Source organism: Rana temporaria, chromosome 9 (assembly GCF_905171775.1).
Source record: "Rana temporaria chromosome 9, aRanTem1.1, whole genome shotgun sequence".
NCBI lineage: Eukaryota > Metazoa > Chordata > Amphibia > Anura > Ranidae > Rana > Rana temporaria.
This window is the reverse complement of record NC_053497.1, coordinates 37340720-37361641: the sequence shown is the minus strand read 5'-3', so window position 1 is coordinate 37361641 and position 20922 is coordinate 37340720. Positions and strand designations below refer to the sequence as shown.

Below are 20922 nucleotides of genomic sequence, written 5' to 3'. Positions count from 1 at the left end.
ATCATTACCGCTTACTGACTGGTTGCTAGTGGTTACAGCACACATTACGGCTCACTGATTAGTTGCTGGAGGTTAGGGAACATGACTTCTGCTTGTTGATTGGTTGCTAGTGATTACTGTACAGCAGGGATATGCAATTAGCGGACCTCCAGCTGTTGCAGAACTACAAGTCCCATGAGGCATAGCAAGACTCTGACAGCCACAAGCATGACACCCAAAGGCAGAGGCATGATGGGAATTGTAGTTTTGCAACATCTGGAGGTCCGCTAATTGCATATCCCTGCTGTACAGTAATACTGCTCACTGATTGGTTGCTAGAGGTTATAGCATATCATCCCCTCACTGCCTGCACACCATGGACTGGGAAGGTGAGCAGGACTTTTTTTATATCATGCCCTTTTACCTCCCCAGTGGGCAGAATTCAGTATAAGTGATGGTGGACATGACCTCAGGGGGGCATGATATACATATGAATGCCGCCTTTATTTGCATATCAATGCCACTGGCTGTCACAATTTACATATGAATGGCATGTCTATTTACATATGAATGTCGGTTATTTACATATAAACACATGGTCTGCAGGTGAGTCATCCATACACAACAATAGGGCAGAGCTGGGCAGCATTAGTAGCATCACTTCACACTGAGCTTTTGGGACACAGCACAGGAAAAGGGCATTAGGGAAAATAAACTATAAAACAACACCATCAATTTCAATAATAAAATGTATTATATATACTCCTCAATTAAATGTCCAATGTGTCTCAATAAATAAATCAAAAGTTAATAAATAAAGAGATAAACATGTCTTCACCGCCAAGTCTTATCGATGATTAAATCTGCTAGTGCATATTCAAACCACATCATTTAAGTGAATTGCTAACTCTTTAAGTAACTCAGACAACACCCAGGTTGGCCTGTTCTTCCACTGTCATCACCAGTTTCAATCAAGGATACTGCCCTTTTAAGCTTCCAAATGATAGCCAGAAACACAGCAAGCCCGCACAACTCTATGTCAGGAAAAAGCTTACCACACCACCAGCAAATAGAATAAAACCATAATGTTAGTATTTATTACGAATAGTGAAGGTATATGCAGGGTCTATCTTGGGTGGGTGCGCAGGGTGCACAAAGTGCCAGAGTGCTCCCCTCCCTTCTCCTTTTCTTGTGTATGTCACAGACGCTGCATGGAGCTTTCATCTGAAATGCCTGGTGGCGCTGTAACAAAGTCCCGCCTCCTAGTTTAGGAGACAGAAAACTGATCCAATGCCGTGAAATTAAATCAGTGTGATGTGTATAATAAGAGCCGTGAGGCGGGACTTTGTTACATCGGTTGCCTTGGTTATTCAAATCCAAGCTCTGTGACAGCAGGAGATTGCAGCTGCAATTGGTGGGCATTGATAAGACTGCATTTTGTGGGCGCTGGTAGGCCACAATTGGTGGTTACTGGTAGGCTGCATTTGGTGGGCACTGGTAGGCTGCAATTGGTGGGCACTGGTAGGCTTCAATTGGTGGGCACTGGTTGGCTGCATTTGGTGGGCACTGGTAGGCTGCAATTGGTGGGCACTGGTAGGCTTCAATTGGTGAGCACTGGTAGGCTTAAATTGGTGGGCACTGGTAGGCTGCAATTGTTGGGCACTAGTAAGCTGCATTTGGTGGGAATTGGTAGGCTGCATTTGGTGGGCACTGATAGGCTGCAATTTAATGGGTACTGGTAGGCTGCATTTTATGGGCACTGGTAGGCTGCAGATGATGAGCAATGGTAAGCTGCAATTGGTGGGCACTGGTAGGCTGCAACTGGTGAGCGCCGATAAGGCTGCATTTGATGGGCACTGGTAGGCTGCAATTGGTGGGCACTAGTAGGCTGCAATTGGTGAGCACTGATAAGGCTGCATTTGATGGGCGCTGGTAGACTGCATTTAATGGGCACTGGTATGCTGCATTTGATGAGCACATGTAGGCTGCATTTGGTGGGCACTGATAAGGCTGCATTTGTTTGGAACTGGTTGGGTGCATTTGGTGGGAACTGGTTGGGTGCATTTGGTGGGCACTGGTAGGCTGTATTTAATGGGCTCTGGCAGACTGCATTTGATGGGTACTGGTAGGCTGCATTTGATGGACACTGTTAAACTGCATTTGATGGGCACTAATAAGCTGCATTTTATGGGCACTGGTAGGCTGCATTTGGTGGGCACTGGTTACACCCAATTTCCAGGGGCAACAAGAATCTTATTTCATACAGCTCCCAACTGTCACTCATATGGAGGGACTGTCCCTCTTTTTAGATCAAATCCCTCTGTCCCTTGTTCAGCCTTAGTTATCCCTCTTTTTGTTGTAATGTGTACTCACTATATAAAATGTATTATTTTATTACAAAAAAAATTATGCCGCACTAAATGTTTTATCCAACCCCAATATTACTGCATCTGTTATTTTGAAAAGCTAATATAAAGGAAAAATAGAGGTTAAAAAGTGCTTGTGTGGTGTCACCAGGGGGGTAAAAACAGCACACACCGGGGGGTTAGAACGGCTGTGGGGCGACCAGGAGAGCATACACTGGGGGGAGGGTGGTCAGGAGAGCTTACACTGGGGGGGGGGTCAAGAGAGCTTACACTGGGGGGGGTCAAGAGAGCTTACACTGGGGGGATCAAGAGAGCTTACATTGGGGGGGGGGGAATCAAGAGAGCTTACACTGGGGGGGTCAAGAGAGCTTACACTGGGGGGGGGGGATCAAGAGAGCTTACACTGGGGGGATCGGTAGAGCTTACACTGGGGGGCAGGAGAGATTACACAGGGGGGGATCAAGAGAGCTCACACTGGGGGGGATCAAGAGAGCTCACACTGGGGGGATCAAGAGAGCTTACATTGGGGTGGGGGGATAAGGAGAGCTTACACTGGGGGGATCAGGAAAGCTTACACTGGGGGGGGAATCAGGAGAGTTTACACTGGGGGGAATTAGGAGAGCTTACACTGGGGTGGGGGAATCAGGAGAGCTTACACTGGGGGGGGATCAGGAGAGCTTACACTGGGGTGGGGGGGTCAGGAAAGCCTACACTGGGGGGATCAGGAAAGCTTACACTGGGGAGGGGGGATCAGGAGAGCTTACACTGGGGGGGATCAGGAGAGCTTACACTGGGGAGGGGGGGAGTCAGGCGAGCTTGCACTGGGGAGGGGGGATCAGGAGAGCTTACATTGGGGAGGGGGGATCAGGAGAGCTTACTCTGGGGAGGGGGGATCAGGAGAGCTTACACTGGGGAGGGGGGGTTCAAGAAAGCTTACACTGGGGAGGGGCCCCTGGCACAGATGTACTAGCCGCCATTAGATCGGTGCCAAGTGGGCTATTTAACCACTTTTGCTGCACTAGGATCTTAAGGACTGCCTGAGCCGACCCTGGCTTGCCCTTTGACCACATTCCTGCCTGATCCTTCTGCCTATCTACTTACCATTGCCAGCTTCAGTCTGAGCCTGAAATTTCTTCTGCCTGCTATTCTGTACCTGACCCGACTTGCCTGACTCTGCTCTGTGTCCAGCTCATGGAGGCCATCCCTACCCATGCAGCCTGCCAAGTACCTGCCGTCTGCCACCTGCCGGCCTACCGAGTGCTTGATGCCCATCACTTGCCAGCCACCAAGTGCCCAAAGACTGTCTTCCAGCCTACTGTACCTGCTGCCCTGCGTGATGTTCCAGCCTGCATGCAAGTGCACACAGACCTCTCATCTGCAACTGCCATCACTAGAACGACCAGGCACCCGTGCCACTCCAGGCTCTTTTACCTCCTGTTACCTTATCAGGAGTACCGTGCCAGAGGTGTAATGCCGCGTACACACAATCATTTTTCGGCATGTAAAAAACAAAGTTTTTAAAAAATGTCATTTAAAATGATCGTGTGTGGGCTTCACATAATTTTTCGGGTTCTGAAAAACGAAAAAAAAAATTCAAACATGCTGCATTTTTTAACAACGTTTTAAACAATGTTGTTTTTTGGGTTGTAAAAAATTATAGTGTGTGGGCTAAAACGACGTTAAAAACCTGCGCATGCTCAGAAGCAAGTTATGAGACGGGAGCGCTCGTTCTGGTAAAACTACCGTTCGTAATGGAGTAAGCACATTCATCATGCTGTAACAGACAGAAAAGCGCGAATCGTCTTTTACTAACACGGAATCAGCTAAAGGGTGACGTCATCCAAATGGAACTTCCCCTTTATAGTGCCGTCGTACGTGTTGTACTTCACCGCGCTTTACTAGAGCATTTTTTTTTTAAACGATCGTGTGTGAGCAACGTCGTTTTAATGATGAAGTTGGAAATATTGTTGTTTTTTCCACATGCTGAAAAACGTTTTTTTTACATGCCGAAAAATGATCGTGTGTACGCGGCATAAGAGATTTTCTTTCTCTCCACGTCAGACTCCATCACCAGGTACGTGACAGTGTGATTCACAATGACTAATCACTGTGATAGCCAATGAGAGGCTATTACAGCAATCAGGTGACCCTAAATCTCAAGTACAAGGCACTGGGCTCACGGTGGGAGCCTGGTGTCTCTGTTGGGATTGCACCATGTGGCACGCTCCAATCACAAAAGGGAGAAATGTGAATATGTGGCCCCACAGAAAAAAGCCCAGTCTAGTGGGGCCCCATGTGTGACATGAGCATCAAGGGATTAATCAATCATTTTTTGCCTATCAGATCTTTGTGGTCTGTTTAACCAAGGCCGTGGCAGGGTCATGCCCTTTGCCTACATACTGTATGCTAAAAGGTTTTTCTTTTAGCTTTCCAGAAAGTAGGGAGGTATTACTGTCTATTTGAGGTCCATCACCTGTTCCAAGTTCATTGAGAATCTAAACAATCTTGAGATCCAATGCCATTCTTGACCCAACTTTCGCTACTGTCACCAAACCTATTCTTTTTAAGTTTCCTTAGGCCAAGAAAACTGGCAAGAAACTTTTGGAACATCATTTTAAAATTTCTTTCAGGCCTAATATTCAGTAATGGTGAGCGTTGGAAGCAGCTCCGTCGTTTCACGACTCAGACCCTGAGATCTTTTGGCGTGGGTAAAAGAAGCATTGAGGAACGAATTCAAGAGGAAGCTCAAAGTCTGGTGGAGGCCCTAAAGACAACCCAGGGTATGTGGATCTTAACATAGGAACCATTGTATAAAATCTACACAGCTTGGTCACATTTACAGGCTTTGGATAGTAGGATAATTTTTTTTTACCAATTTTATTAATTTAACATAACATATTCCTATTGACTAGAGTGCAAAATTGGGTATGTTTTTTTTTCTATCAACTTACATAGGTCATTCAAATTTCACATGTTGGTAGAATAACTCTCCCTCTATAGCAGTGATGGTGAACCTTGGCACCCCAGATGTTTTGGAACTATATACCCCATGATGCTCAGCTACACTGCAGAGTGCATGAGCATCATGGGAAATGTAGTTCCAAAACATCTGGGGTGCCAAGGTTTGCCATCACTGCTCTATAGTAACTTTTCTTCTTTTTCATTGAAATTAAATAATGGATAACAAGCAGAAGCAATGTGCTGTCATTGAGCTCTTGACGAAAAAAGGGGTGCAGGCTGTCCAACATCCACAGAAGACTACAGAATGTTTACGGAAATTGCACCATTGACAGGAGCAATATCTTGTCATTGGTGACTCTTGTCAGCTGTGTCATCTCCGTAAACATTGTGTGGATTTCTGTGGATGTTGGACAGCCTGCACCCCTTCCTTCCTTGAGAACTCAACAATGGCACATTGCTTTTTTTTTAAATCCATTATCTACCTTGTATAGTAGACATGTGCAATTTGTTTACTTCCACATTTGTTTTTTAACATATATCTGAATTTCCGAATTTTTCTGAAAATTCTGAATCTTGGAAATTCGAAATTCAAAATATTATGAAATTTGAAAATTCAAAAAATTCAAAATTTTAAAATTCTAAATATGAAATTCGAAAATGTAGAAAATCTGGAAATTAGAAAATTTGGAATAATGCCATATCTAAATGTATGGAATGTAACAAATTAATAATAATAAATAACAATAATAATAAAAATATATTATTATTTATTATTATTTAGTTTTGTTCCGTTTTTTTAGATGTGGCATTCTTTATTTCGGATAATTTGTAAATTCAGAACAATTTGTATTCATCACGTTCAATAACAGCCAAATCTGAAAGGAAATTCCAATACCTCTATTTTAATAGTTAGTTATTATTAGTTAGTTAGTTATTTTTTGGGGTTTTCTGGATTTTCATTCTTTCAAATTTTTGGATTTTCCTTTTTGGATTTTCAATTTTCCGAATTTTCGAATTTGCGAATTATCAAATTTCCGAATTTATTAATCAACAAATTCTGAATTTTAGAATTTTTAGAATTTACGAATTTTCTAATTTCTGAAAAAAATAAATCAATGTAAACAAACACATTTTTCGGCAGTGCACATGTCTATTGTATAGTGTGAAAAAACAGTGCTAAAACAAAGTGAAATTCAAGTCAGATAACTTACAAGGTGCTGCAAATTGGATTTTTCTTTTCTCTCTCTATCTCTCTATTTATTTATAAAATTGATCCAAAACAATTTGAGTTTCTCTTCAATACCTTAAGCAAACTTAACATGGAGATAAATAACACAGTATATAATTGCTTAATTAGGTTGTCATATTACATAATTTTGGTAAATCTTAAGACAATTGTACAAAGATTGTACAACTAGATTGCTGTATACTGGCAAGGTGACTGTTTTCTTTAGATTCATGAATAAGCTCCCATGTTTGCATGTGTGTGTTAACTGGTAGCTGTATTCTTTTTCTTTTCCAGGTGTGCCCTTCAATCCCACAATATACTGCAGCCAGTTGTCTGCTAATATCATGTGCTCCATAATGTTTGGCGACAGATACAGTTATGAAGACCCTAATTTCCAAAGGATGCTTCAAATTGTGTATAACATTTTTGAAGCCATGTCCTCTTTCTGGGGTCAGGTAATTAATAATTAGATCATTTTGTATATTATCAGAATCCAAACTACACACTGAGGTGTATTTATACAAAAAATGTACAAAAGACTAATCTGAGTAGTACACTGGATGTTCCAAATATCTGTAAGGATGACTCGTGTAAAAAATGGTGGGGTTTCCGTTACAGTGCCTAAGTGTAGGCGGTAGGGATGAGCTTCGAGTTCGAGTCGAACTCATGTTCGTATGGTATGGTATGGATATTTGGGGGGAACCCGCGTAATTTTTTTTTATATTTGAGGTGGAGTTCCCTTTAATATCCATACCAGACCTGAAGGGCCTGGTAATTGAATTTGGGGGTACCCCCATGCTTTTTTTTTTTTTTATCAATGACTTTCAATGCCTTTTCTCTGTATTGCCGGGAGCCGACAATTCATTATAGCGGTGAGTGGTTTTAAATTACTTTTTTTCCTTCAGAAATTACACTTTGTGTAGGGACAGTTCTAAGCACGGGAAACACGTGCTGCTTTAAAGGCAAATTATACACACCCCTAGGTACGAAATTTAAAGGAATATTTTACTTTTATTGTTTCACTTCAAGCATTATTAAAATCACTGCTCCCGAAAAAACGTCTGTTTTTAAAACTTATTTTTGCATTGATACATTTAGATTTTTCATGTTCGAGTCCCATAGATTTTAACGGTGTTCGGATGTTCGAACAAATTTATTGCCTGTTTGCATGTTCTGATGCGAACCGAACAGGGGGGTGTTCGGCTCATCCCTAGTAGGCGGCATCATCATTCTTCCAGCAAGATTCTGGGAAATGATAAGTAACCCCAATCACACTTAAAGGGGTTGTATGGGTTTGTTTTTCTTTTTAAATGACAAACATGTTATACTTACCTCCACTGTGCATTTCGTTTTACACAGAGTGGCCCAGATCCTCCTGTTCTGGGGTCCCTCGGCGGCTGTCTCGGCTCCTTCCCAAAAGAGCTAACCCTCCTCTGCGAAACGCTTTCCCAAGGGGGTTAGCTTGCGGCACGCTCCCGTGTGATACAGTCGGCGGCCATACCTGCCGAGTGAATCACTCGGCCCCACCCCCGGCGCGCCGCGTCATTGCTATCAATCTTTCAATGAATAACCGGCTCAAGCTGGGGGATCGCGCCCATGGAGATTGGGCCTCAGGTAAGTAAAACGGGGGGCTGGAGAGTGCAAGGGTTTTTTTTACCTTAATGCATAGGATTATGCGGAACTCAGCTTTAAACGGAGCTTACATACATGTTTTGATGTTGAATTTTCAGATTGGAAAACCTGTGAAATCAGCAGGTTTGCCGCTACTTTTACAATTCAACATCCAAACAGTCAGACAAATTTAAAGATATAACCCCTCCCTTTCCTGACCTACAGGGCGGCATGCTAGGATAAGGGTCTGGTATGGATTTTGGAGGGAAACCCTCCGAATTCATACTAGACCCGAAGAGCCTTGTAAGAGGCTGGGGGGCGGGGCAGACCCTATGCTGTTTATTTCACAATTTTTTTTGCCGGCAAATTTAATTTTTGCTTTTATTCAGCTTTCAGCAGGAAGCCTGAATGACTGAATCGACCTAGGATGACTCATCGGTTGCTAAGGACTCTGTGGCTGGCTGCCCATCCCCCTGCTTAGCAACCAGCTATAAAAAGTGGTAAAAAATAAACACATCAAAAATCGCATCACAATGCACCACTCCATTAAAATCTATTAGCTGCAAATCGCAGAGAAAAGAGTATCCTACCCTTTCCAAAAACGCACCGGCCACAAAACGCATAGATGTGAACTAGTACCATAGGAAACCATGTAAACCTCCTTGCCGATATTCCCGATGCAATGTGTGTTCCGGCTTCCCTTCCCTGCGAGCGTCGCGACCGACTGCAAATTCAAACAGTATAAAACACAACACAAACATAACATTGTAATCTTATTGGATTACATTACTAAATCAAATAAATTGACCTTAGTTTGCCCCCCCCCAGTGCTTTGTCCAGTGCCCTTGCCTGCAGTTTTACTGTACTTTCTGCCTGAAAACTACAGAACGACCATGGCATTAAAAAAGCGCGCCTTTACCTCAAAAGCGGTTTATGACCTGCTGGAAAACAGCGATACAGAATCACTTGCAGAATTGAGTGATAGCAATGGTGGGGAAATTCATTATCAGACACGGAAAGCGGTTTCAGCGAAGATCCTGTGACTGTGCTCAGTGATGTGCGAACTTGGTGCTCTATTGACTGCGGTACGGATCACGTAGCGCCCCCAAGATTCCCATTTACTGGAGCACCTGGTATCAAAGTGGATGTTGAAGATGACAACCCCTTGGCATACCTCCAAACTATTTTTGACCTATGAGGTTATTGTTACGGTGACAAATCGGTACCAGGAGCAACAAGCTACTACGCATCAGAGGTTTTCAAGGATCAGAAAGTGGGAACCAGTGACCAGAGAGGACATTTGGAAATTTCTGGGCCTAATAATTCTTCAGGGAGTCGTGGGGAAACCCCTGCAGAAGTGGTATTGGACAACCAATAAATTATTACTTACTCCATTCTTTGGCACGGTCATGTCGGAGTACAAATTTTCCCTGATAATGAAGTATTTGCACTTTGAAAATAATAAAGAATTTGATGAAACTACTCATCCAGCACCAAAACTCAAAAAGATTTGGGAGGTATATCAAATTATTCAGAAACATTTCAAACAGAGTTATGTACCAGATAGATACATCAGTATAGACAAAGGTCTAATGGCCTACAAAGGAAGACTCAGCTGAATACAATATATGGCATCAAAGCGAGCACGATTTGGCATAAAATCATTAATGCTATGTGAATCGAGCACTGGTTACATATGGCATTAGGTCCTATACACCGGGAAAAAACTAACCAAATTCACCCAAAGATTTAGTAATTATGGAATGGCAACATCTTCAGTTCTTACTTTGATTGAGCCATTGCTAAATCAGGGCTATTGTGTAACCACAGACAATTTTTACACATCTCCAGAACTCTATGAGTTCCTTCTACAGAACAAGACGGAGGCCTATGGGACCGTTAGGGGTAACCGACATGACATGCCATGCCACCAATCTTTGGCAATAAAAAGCTTGAGACAGAAGAAATAGTTGCCTGGCAGAAAGGCAAAATGATGGCACTGAGATGGCGCGGCAAAAAAGGTGTGTGCCTAATGAGTACTATTCAGTCATGATAGACTACAACAACACCATGGGAGGTGTTGACAGAGCTAACGAGGCAATGACAGAAGAAGATCTTCAGGCATCTTCTTGAACAGTGCCTGTGGAATGCCTTCATTCTGCAAAAAAAAAGAGTGGCAAGCCTGTGGTTCATGCTGACTTTGTTTGGAAAGTTGCCGAACTGATATTTCTGAAGCACCAAACGCCAACAACTGTAAATAGAGCTGGACTTCGTGCTGTTGGCTGTTGGTGTTGTTGAACCGGAACACCTGACTGGTCGTCACTTTATGGACCACATCCCACCAACGGAAAATAAGTCAGCACCCACAAGGTTGCGTGTAGTTTGTTGCTCTAATGCCGCATACACACGTTCGTAATTTCTGACAAGAAATGTTCGATGTGAGCATTTGGTCGGAAATTCCGACCGTGTGTAGGCCCCATCGGACATTTTCTGTCGGAATTTCCGACAGCAAAGATTTAAGAGCTGATTCTCAATTTTTCTGACGGGAAAAGTTCTTGTCGGAAATTCCGGTCGTCTGTATGCAATTTTGACGCACAAAAATCCTACGCATGCTTGGAAACATTGAACTTCATTTATTCCCGGCTTGTCGCAGTGTTGTATGTCACTGCGTTCTTGACGTTCGGAATTTCAGACAACATTTGTGTGACCGTGTGTATGCAAATCAAGTTTGAGCCAGAGTTCAGTCGGGGAAAAAAATCCACGGTTTTGTTGTCGGAATTTTCGATAGTGTGTACACAGCATAAGCGTGATGACACTGGAAGGAAATTCAGAAAAGAAACCAGGTTCTATTGTCCTGTTTGTGAGGTCGGACTTTGTGCAGTCCCATGTTTCAAAATTGACCATACCCGGGATGTTTACTGAAGCAATATGACTAGTAATATTGAACCCTTGTTTGGGCAAAAAAAAATCGAAGTTTTTGATTTGATTATAATTTTGACTAAAATGTATTGAATAAAAAGTATTATTAATATATTACTATTTGTTATTATTTATAGTTATTTATTATATTGTAATTTATGATTTTGTGTTTCAAACTTTATCATACCCGGGATGTCTACTAGACTCTGGTTTGGACAGATTTAAGTGAGTTATTCCTAAGAATTACAGGCCTACAATATAAAATGCCAAATTTCCATGCAAAATAATGGTACCGCTTTCAGCATCAAAAATCTGACATAATCATACCGCCAGGGAGGTTAAATTGACTGTAGTGCATTTCTGCAAAATGCACAACAAAATGCATAGGTGTGAACGTAGGGTTAAGGTTTGACCACATATTATATGCAAAAAAGGGGAGAGATCGCGCTAAATTAGGTGCAAAAAATCAAGTGAATAATAAACAAGTGAATGTTCAAAGTAATCAGTCCCGCCACAAAGGCAAATTCAAATAAACAATCTCCCAAGTGTTTCACCAAATCCACAAAGTGGTTGAAAGAAAAAACCTCCACCAAGGTTATATGAAGCCTCTTACCGGATGGAAATGATCTCCAAATTATAAGAGATCTAAAACAGCATGGTAAGAGACATGGATGGATGATATCCTGAAGGAAGCCCAAAAACACTGATATCCTGAAGGAAGCGCCAGACACTGAAATCCTGACAGCCTGTATCCTTAGTATAGATAGGTACTCCCGAAAGCCATCCAAGGGTATGTAAAACAGAAGGGGCTCACATAGTGTAAAACCTTCTTTATTGGTATAAAAACAAGTGGATATGCACTTACATTTATCCAGAGAAAATCACGCATAAAAACAAGCCGGCCAGCTTAACACACAGCCCATATCCGGGTAGAGGATGCGCGGTGACGTTAGAACGCCGCCTTCCTACGTTTCGTCATGACAGGACTTGGTCACATATTATATGGTTTTGGTAAATCTGCAGAAAATCAAATAGTGAATATGGGGGCCTTAGGTTCACATCTGGTTTGAGATTAAGTTAATTTTTTCATATGCATAATGCTAATTTCCTCTCTTCTGTCATACAGCTCTATGATATATATGATGTACTGATGAGATATGTGCCAGGACCTCATCATAGGGCATACAGGTGTATTCTGCAGCTGGAGCAGTTTGTGAAAGAGAAAATAGAAAGCAGCAAAGACACCCTGAATACAAGCAGTTCGCGTCACCTGATAGACAGTTTTCTTATCCAGATGGAAAAGGTATGCTACATCATTATTTGGGTTATTTTTTAAAGAACAACTTGAAGTACACACGTATGAATTGTGTTAAAACCAAATAATTTGTCATTCTGTCCAGCCAATTTTATGAGTCACACACCTCTGCCAGACAACCCAACCAAGAGGGTGACAACACATTCTCTGTTAGAGCTAGAGAAAACTTTGTTGTCACCTCCCCTCCAGTACTTGTGCAGACATATTGGGCCAGATTCAGGTAGGAGATACGACGGCGTATCTCCAGATACGCCATCCTATCTCTGAGTGTGTATCTTGGCGCCTGATTCAAAGAATCAGATACGCCAGAATTTGTCTAAGATACGACCAGCATAAGTCTCCTACGCCGTCGTATTTTAACTGCATATTTACGCTGGCCGCTAGGGGCGTGTACGCTGATTTACGCCTAGAATATGTAAATCAGCTAGATACGCCTATTCACGAACATACGTCCGGCCGTCGCAGTACAGATACGCCGTTTACGTTAGGCTTCCGGTGTAAAGTTACCCCTGCTATATGAGGCGCAGCCAAAGTTAAGTATGGACGTCGGGCCAGCGTCGAATTTTCCGTCGATTACGTCGTTTGCGTAAGTCGTTCGCGAATAGGGCTGGGCGTAATTTACGCTCACGTCGAAAGCATTGGCTTTTTGCGGGTTAATTTGGAGCATGCGCACTGGGATACTTTCACGGACGGCGCATGCGCCGTTCGGAAAAAAGCGTCATTTACGTGGGGTCACAATAAATTTACATAAAACACGCCCACATCTTAAATAGGATACGTTACGCCTGCACACAAATACACGCTCCCTACCTGAATCTACCCCATTGATTATATTTCTGGAAAGTGCAGCAGAAACAAACTGCAAGATAGAAGTTGGTTTTGTTGTTGATTGGCTTGATGGGTTACTACTGTCAACTCCTCTTGCCCCAATGAAAATTCCTTTACATGTGTTTGCAATACTTAGTACCTAAAGTGGAACTAAACTTCTAAAAATACTCACCTTCATCTTCTATTGTTGTGATAATTAAATTCTTTACCACCTGCTGTCTCTTCTCCCTGAGCTACTTCCAGGTGCCTGATTTTAGGCTTTTTGATTGGATAGTGGGGAAGAAGTCACCCTGCATGTGCTCATAGGAGTCAGTCTATCCAGCATGAGCTGGCAGACAAAATTGGCTTAACCACCTGCTGACCGCTCACAGTAAATATACTGCGTGTGGGGGGCAGGCACAGGCATGGTCACTTACATGTACATTAACCGGTCTGCTTCCCGGATTGGGGTGCGCATGTGCACGCCTGCTGCCAACCTATGCTGTGATTGAACACAGCATGAGTTTGGCAGCAGGTTTCAGCCAATGATTTTGGCTGAAACCTGCTGATTGGCTGTTTTCAATCACACACAGAGTTCTGTGTTTACAAACACATAGAACTCTGTGTGCATACGAATAGTGATCTGGCTGTTTCTTCTCCCTGAAAAGCAGGGGAAAACAAATGTCCAGATTAGTAAGTAAAACAGCACATATTACACATTTAAAGTGATATTAAAGTCTCTTTAAAAAAATATAAGAATAAAAAACATGTATACTTACCGGTTCTGTGCGATGGTTTTGCTCAGAGCAGCCCAGATCCTCCTATTCTCTGGTCCCTCGCCGGAGCTCCTGACCCCTCCCTCCTGTCGAGTGCCCCCACAGCAAGCAGCTTGCAATGGGGGTACACAAGCCAGTGCACTCTCCAGCTGCAGCTTCATTTGTCCATTAACAAACAGAGCTATAGCTCGGCACTGCCCCTCTCTCTCCTGATTGGCTTAGTGGCTGTGATCAACAGCAGCAGGGAAGAGGCAGAGTCCCTGGAGAGCTGAGGCACTCATGCCCGTTGCTGAATTGAATGGGGGCTCAGGTAAGTATTGGGGGGTAAAAAGACTTGAGACTTTAAAACCACTTTACCGCAGCACACATTAAACAGTTAAAGTGTTTCTAAAGTCAGAATGTTTTTTACCTTTATGCATTTTATGACAAAAGATTAATTTTAAATTCACTCCCAATGAGTCACTACTTGTTTGTGAGAGTTCACGGGCTGGTAACAAGCAGAAATAATGTATGGTACTCCATGTTCTCAGGAGATGGCACTCCATGTTTATAGGAGATGGCATTCCATGTTCTCAAGAGATGGCATTCCATGTTCTCAGGAGATGGCACTCCATGTTTATAGGAGATGGTATTCCATGTTCTCAAGAGATGTCATTCCATGTTCTCAGGTGAAGGCACTCCATGTTCTCAGGAGAAGGCACTCCATGTTCTCAGGAGAAGGCACTCCATGTTCTCAGGAGTAGGTGGTGTCCCAAAGCATGATAATCCTTCAAATATCAGATGAAGGCTGCTCACCCTCCAACATGTAAAAACATAACCGAAAGCAAGCAGTGTTTTTTTTTTTTCTTGTGGTGGTTGAAATCATGAAAAAATAAATCATGCTGATCTAGTCATTAAAAGATTTAGGGGTCTATATATTAAAAAAATATTTTGTGAATGTCTTTTCTTTTGTTCAGAAGTAATAAGTTATACCTGTTGTGTTTGCCTTTTGTATGTAATGTCAGTTTATTTATTGAATAAAGGTTAATAGTGCGCTAAAAAACACTGTGATGTGTCTAGGGATGATGGTGGAGTAATGGAATGTCCAAACAGCATAGTGTCGTTTTCTGTGCTTTATTTACTTGCCCAACATGGCAAACAGTCAACTTGAGGTAGATAGAGATAGGTTGGTGAAAGGAGAATTTGCAGATTCAGGCCTATAGATAAACGGAAGCAGTCCTGCCTCCAATGGGACTTTAACTCACGTCGCCACTCCAGTCGGAGTGGGTAAAGTGTACCTGGACAGGCCTCTCACACTGACCTGGCAGCAAGAGTATCAGTTAGAACTTCTGAGAAGGAACAAGTCTCTGCCACTGACTTGGCTCTAGTAGAATTAGGATTAATAGAGGGACCTCTGCCACAGGTCAGTACTCAGGAACATGAATGGTAGAGCGAATCCTCTCAGTAAATACAATTTGCCTAAATCTCCCTCAGGTAGCTTTTCTGTATGGTCACCGACTAACAGGTTGCCATCGAACAAACTGTCAGTGTACGGTCACCGTGATCCCCGATGGATTGTCTAGGCCCTGTTGGATTGCCTGCCTCCGGGCTCACCTCAGACTGACTCCCCATCGAACAGCATAACTCGCTTGGGATCTTCCTCATGAACTGTGGGGACCCAGTAAGTCACTGGGCCCCCTTTGCAGCTTTAGGTGCTCCGGGCCATGAGGGCCCAGAGTCAGGAACTCCGCGTAGCACGTGCGCCCTGGCCTGGTAGGCCATCTCGCCGGGGCCCGTGATGTGCGCACACCCTAAAGGTGGGTGCCGCACCCGGAACCAGGAACAAGCGAAGACCCCACCAAATGGCGTCCGCCCTAGAAGTACCCTCCCCCAGCATGCCCCGCGAGGGAGAAACTCCTCTAATTGGCTGCTGGCAAGAGGCATCTCTTCCCTGGACCCCTCAGTATCTTTGGAACGCAAAATGAACCCACAGGACAGTCCAGCCGGACAGAACCCTATTTTAACGAATCATGTTGAATGAGAGCAAAATAACTCTCTCATTCCCCTCTAAATTTAACATAGCACCTGTACTGAAAGTACACAGGCGCTACACATAAAATGTCCAAAAATATGATTTCAAATTGTATAAGAAAAAATCCTTGCTCTGTGATAATATATAATGAAAAGTGCAGACAGAAATTCATCACCACCTGAATGTGAATTGCCTGCTCACCTTCCAAAACAAATGCCGCGTACACACGATTATTTTTCGGGTTGTAAAAAATTAATGTCATTAAATTTTTTCCAACATGCTCTATTTTTTCACAACGTTTTTAACGTTGTTGTTTTTCGGGTTGTAAAAAATGGTCGTGTGTGGGCTTTAACAACGTGAAAGATCTGTGCATGCTCAGAAGCAAGTTATGAGACGGGAGCGCTCGTTCTGGTAAAACTAGCGTTCGGAATGGAGTAAGCACATTCATCACGCTGTAACAGACTGAAAAGCGCAAATCATCTTTTACTAACACAAAATCAGCTAAATCAGCCCAAAGGGTGGCACCATCCGAATGGAACTTCCCCTTTATAGTGCCGTCGTACGTGTTGTACGTCACCGCGCTTTGCTCAAGCATTTTTTTTTCACGATCGAGTGTAGGCAAGGCCGTTTTAATGATAGGGTTAAAAAAAACTTTGTTTTTTCTAGAGCCTGAAAAATGTTGTTTTTTACAACCCGAAAAATGATTGTGTGTATGCGGCAATACAGATATGTAAGATCAGCTTATATGTATTCGGATTCTAAATAGTGGCTCAATTTTGCCTGGGGTTCTCCAAGGCAGTGGATCAACAAGTCTAGTGAGAGATACTGGGAGCTCAATAGAGTGACTATAGGAGAATATTTAAGAAACGAATGAGTTTGTTACAACTTGTGTTAGAAACTGTTATATGACTGTTGCCATAGGAGACAGCGATCCTACTCATGCAGATGTGGTTTCTTGCTGATGCCTTTCCCTGCATGGCTGTCTGCCTATAGAAGTCTGTAAAAGTTATCCAGTGGCTGTATAGCCGCTCAGATCTCTTTTACATTGTAGGAACTCACCAGCTGCAAAGGTTGATACTAGGATCATGGTTGTAGCTGCAACCATAATCCTGGAATAACCATAGGCGTGTGTGCACAGGGTGTGCCAGATGTGCCTGGGCATACCCTAATCACCACATGTGGTGCAGTTTCCCCCTGTTTACACCACTGATATTTCACCAAAGCCCCTTAGAAAATGTAAAAACTAATAAAAAAAAAAGAAAGCTGTAGAAAATAATAAAAATAAAAAATAATGGCAACATCCACTGCTCTTCTGACACCGTCAGTACAAATACACATGCACACACACATATGTGTTTGAGCATTGAGGTGCACACCCTAATGCAATAGGCTGTGCACACCTATGGGTATAACCACTTCAACCTGAGGCTGTGTACAGCCTACCGACGGGAAGTGGTTAAACATTGGTAAAGCTGCATTTATTAGGCTAAAACAAGTGGCACTGGAAGGGGGGGACGTAGTAGTCCTCCTCCATTACAGTGTGTCTTTTGTTTAATTTTTATTTTGAGTCAGGGTCACTTTAGTTAACCTCTAAAGATCATACAATGACTGAAATTCCATATTTCATTACCTGCAGGAGAAGCATAATCCATCCACACATTTCACAGAGAAGAATTTTTATGGAACTGCTTTAACTTTATTTGTGGCCGGGACTGAGACAGTGAGCACCACCTTGAGACATGGATTCCTGCTTCTTCTCAAATACCCAGATGTTAAACGTAAGAGTCCAAGGCAGAGAGCTTCATATGCGGACTGTGGTGGGATGTGTATCTATTTCTTTTTTTTTTTTTTCTATTAATTCATTTTTCTAAAGCGCTTTTCTCCCTGTTGGGCAGATAATGAGGCAGCCATCTTGGATGCACCAAGTAGAATATCATACTAGGGTCCTTTATAGACATGAGCCAATTAACCTAAATGTATTTGGAGTGTGGGAGGAAACTGGAGCACCTGGATGGAACCCATACATGCACAGGGAGAACATACAAACTCCATGCAGATAGCATTCTACCACATACCTCCCAACTTGTTGAGATGGGAACGAGGGATACCTGTTAGAAAAGGTATGTAGGGATAGGACACACCACCTACCATGCCCCCTTAAAAGAGAATTATACAAAAAAAGATTGGTTAAACCCACAAGTCAGTGGCGGTACGTCCATAAGGGGCACATGGGGGCCGCCTCCCTCTCTCCTAGCACCTTTCTATCACCATAGATAGATTCATGCATTGCATGAATCTATCTATGGTCATCATTGACACCTCCTATTCAGGTATCCGGACCCTGTTAGCCGCGATGTAACGTTCCGACGGTGCGGAACAGGGGAATCACGCAGCCATCTCCCTCACTCGCGTGAATGCTCCCCCTGGAGGGTGTTTTTCAAAGTGATTTCTCAACAAAATAAAGCAGGGAGACATGGATGGTTGGGGGGAGAGTTGCTTTGAATTTTAAATTGTGTGTTTTGGTTTCTGGTGCTCAGATGCAGTGAAGATCTGCTTTAATATTCTAACTAAAGGTTGATTTATTAATTTTTTTCTTACTGACTTTGACTAACTTTCTATGTTAGTTAAGGTACAAGAGGAAATTGATCAAGTGATTGGAAGTTTGCGTGTCCCAGTAACCCAAGACAGGGAGTCTATGCCTTATACCGATGCCGTCATTCATGAAATTCAGAGATATGCTGATGTGCTGCCCATGAACCTGCCACATGAGGTCTCCAGGACTACTCAGTTCCGTGGATTTACTATTCCCAAGGTAAAATATTTATGCAGAGATAGCTTGTTTCCTTAATTGTATCTCTAGGCAAAAAATATTTGTATTTTGGAGATTTTAGGACCCTTTCACACTAATCAGTCTTTGATGAGTTTTCAGTAAAAAAAAGTGTAAGGTCCATTTGAATCCTATAGAACTCTTCATGCTGGCCAGTTGAAATCCAGTTGCATTTTTGGCTGCTTTCACACTGTTCCATTGTAAAAAAGTGGTAAAAATGCATAATCTTCTACTTTTTTTAACTAAAACAATTATCAAAAACGAATCAGTGTTAAAGGACCCTATATACGTGTTTCCTGTAGACATACGATGTGAGTAGAGTTAAGCGGACACCTGGATGTTCGGGTTTGACGGGTTCGGCCGAACTTCGGAAAAAAGTCTAGGTTCGGGACCCGAACTTGACCTGAACTTGACCCCGAACCCGAACCCCATTGATGTCAATGGGACCCGAACTTTTGAGTACTAAAACGTCTCTAAAAAACTAAGGGAAAGGGCTAGAGGCCTGCAAATGGCAGCAAAATGGCGGTAAGAGCATGGCAAGTACTCTGAAAATAAATGTGGATAGGGAAATAACTTAAAATAACATAAAAAAAAATAATAATAATCTTGACCTAGGAGGACGAGGTCCATATGGAGTAGGAGGTTGAGGTGGCGGTGGATGTGGCGGTGTAGGTGGAAGCGGCGGCGGAGGAGGACGAGGTAGCCAACACAGCAGGTTTTGGTTTTTAATTGATTTTTTTTAATATGCAGAGTATCTCACAGGAACATATGCAGCGCTGGTGCAATATGCAGAGTATCTCACAGGAACATATGCAGTGCTGCTGCAATTTGATTTGTGAAGCAGGACTGACTCCTATATATTTCTCTCCCTATAAGAACAATCTGTAACCTTTCCCTAAAGTATCTAATGCAGAGTATCTGACAGGAACATATGCAGTGCTGCTGCAATATGCAGAGTATCTCACAGGAACATATGCAGTGCTGCTGCAATATGCAGAGTATCTTACAGGAACATATGCAGTGCTGCTGCAATTTGATTTGTGAAGCAGGACTGACTCCTATATATTTCTCTCCCTATAAGAACAATCTGGAAACTTTCCCTAAAGTATCTAATGCAGAGTATCTCACAGGAACATACGCAGTGCTGCTGCAATATGCAGAGTATCTCACAGGAACATATGCAGTGCTGCTGCAATATGCAGAGTATCTCGAAGGAACATATGCAGTGCTGGTGCAATATGCAGAGTATCTCACAGGAACATATGCAGTGCTGGTGTAATATGCAGAGTATCTCACAGGAAAATATGCAGTGCTGCTGCAATTTGATTTGTGAAGCAGGACTGACTCCTATATATTTCTCTCCCTATAAGAACAATCTGGAACCTTTCCCTAAAGTATCTAATGCAGAGTATCTCACAGGAACATATGCAGTGCTGGTGTAATATGATTTCTGTAGCAGGACAGTCTGACTCCTATCTAATTCTCTCCCTCCGATCAGATAAGCAGCAGCCTTTCCCTACCCTATCTAAAGCAGAGTGACGAGCTGTGCTATGTCCCTCTAGCTTAAATATACTCTGGGTCACATGCTGGGTCACATGCTGCACTGGCCAATCACAGCCATGCCATTAGTAGGCATGGCTGTGATGGCTTCTTAGTCACAGGAGTAAAACAAATGGTGATTGGCTGCCCTGCAGCCTGCCATTACATTGCCAAACACCGGACCCGAACCCGAACTTACAGCAAATTGTTCGGGTCCGGGTACAAAAACTTTACAGTTCGGGTTCGTTCAACCCTAGATGTGAGCCTTACGTGCTTGAAAAGTGTAAAATGCTTTGGTCCTTTTTTGTGGAATGCTGACCATTCAATTGATAAACATTTATCAGAGCCATGGTAACTGGTTATAGAGAGTGGACTTACCAAGAAGTGTCCAATTCTGGATTGGTGGAGCGACCTGTGTGAACTTAAAGGGAATAGGAGAAGAAAGAGATCTTGTAGAATCTGAAGTGGAAAGGAAAAATAAAACAGAAGCAAAAAAGGTTAACATATATATTGCTTTGTTTGAGACAAATAGATATGCAAGAAATAAAAAAAAATCCAAAAATTCAAAAAGTTCAAACGTGGC

General features: G+C 42.8%; 1 protein-coding gene across 1 annotated transcript in view; it reads left to right on the top strand.

Moving 5' to 3' along the window:
* Positions 1-20922, top strand: part of LOC120914518 — a 70873-nt gene that overhangs the window by 41061 nt on the left and 8890 nt on the right. The window contains exons 12-16 of the mRNA XM_040325195.1: positions 4976-5125; positions 6829-6989; positions 12191-12367; positions 17610-17751; positions 18598-18785. Of these exons, the coding sequence (XP_040181129.1) occupies positions 4976-5125; positions 6829-6989; positions 12191-12367; positions 17610-17751; positions 18598-18785 (818 nt within the window). The remainder of the gene's footprint in view (positions 1-4975; positions 5126-6828; positions 6990-12190; positions 12368-17609; positions 17752-18597; positions 18786-20922) is intronic.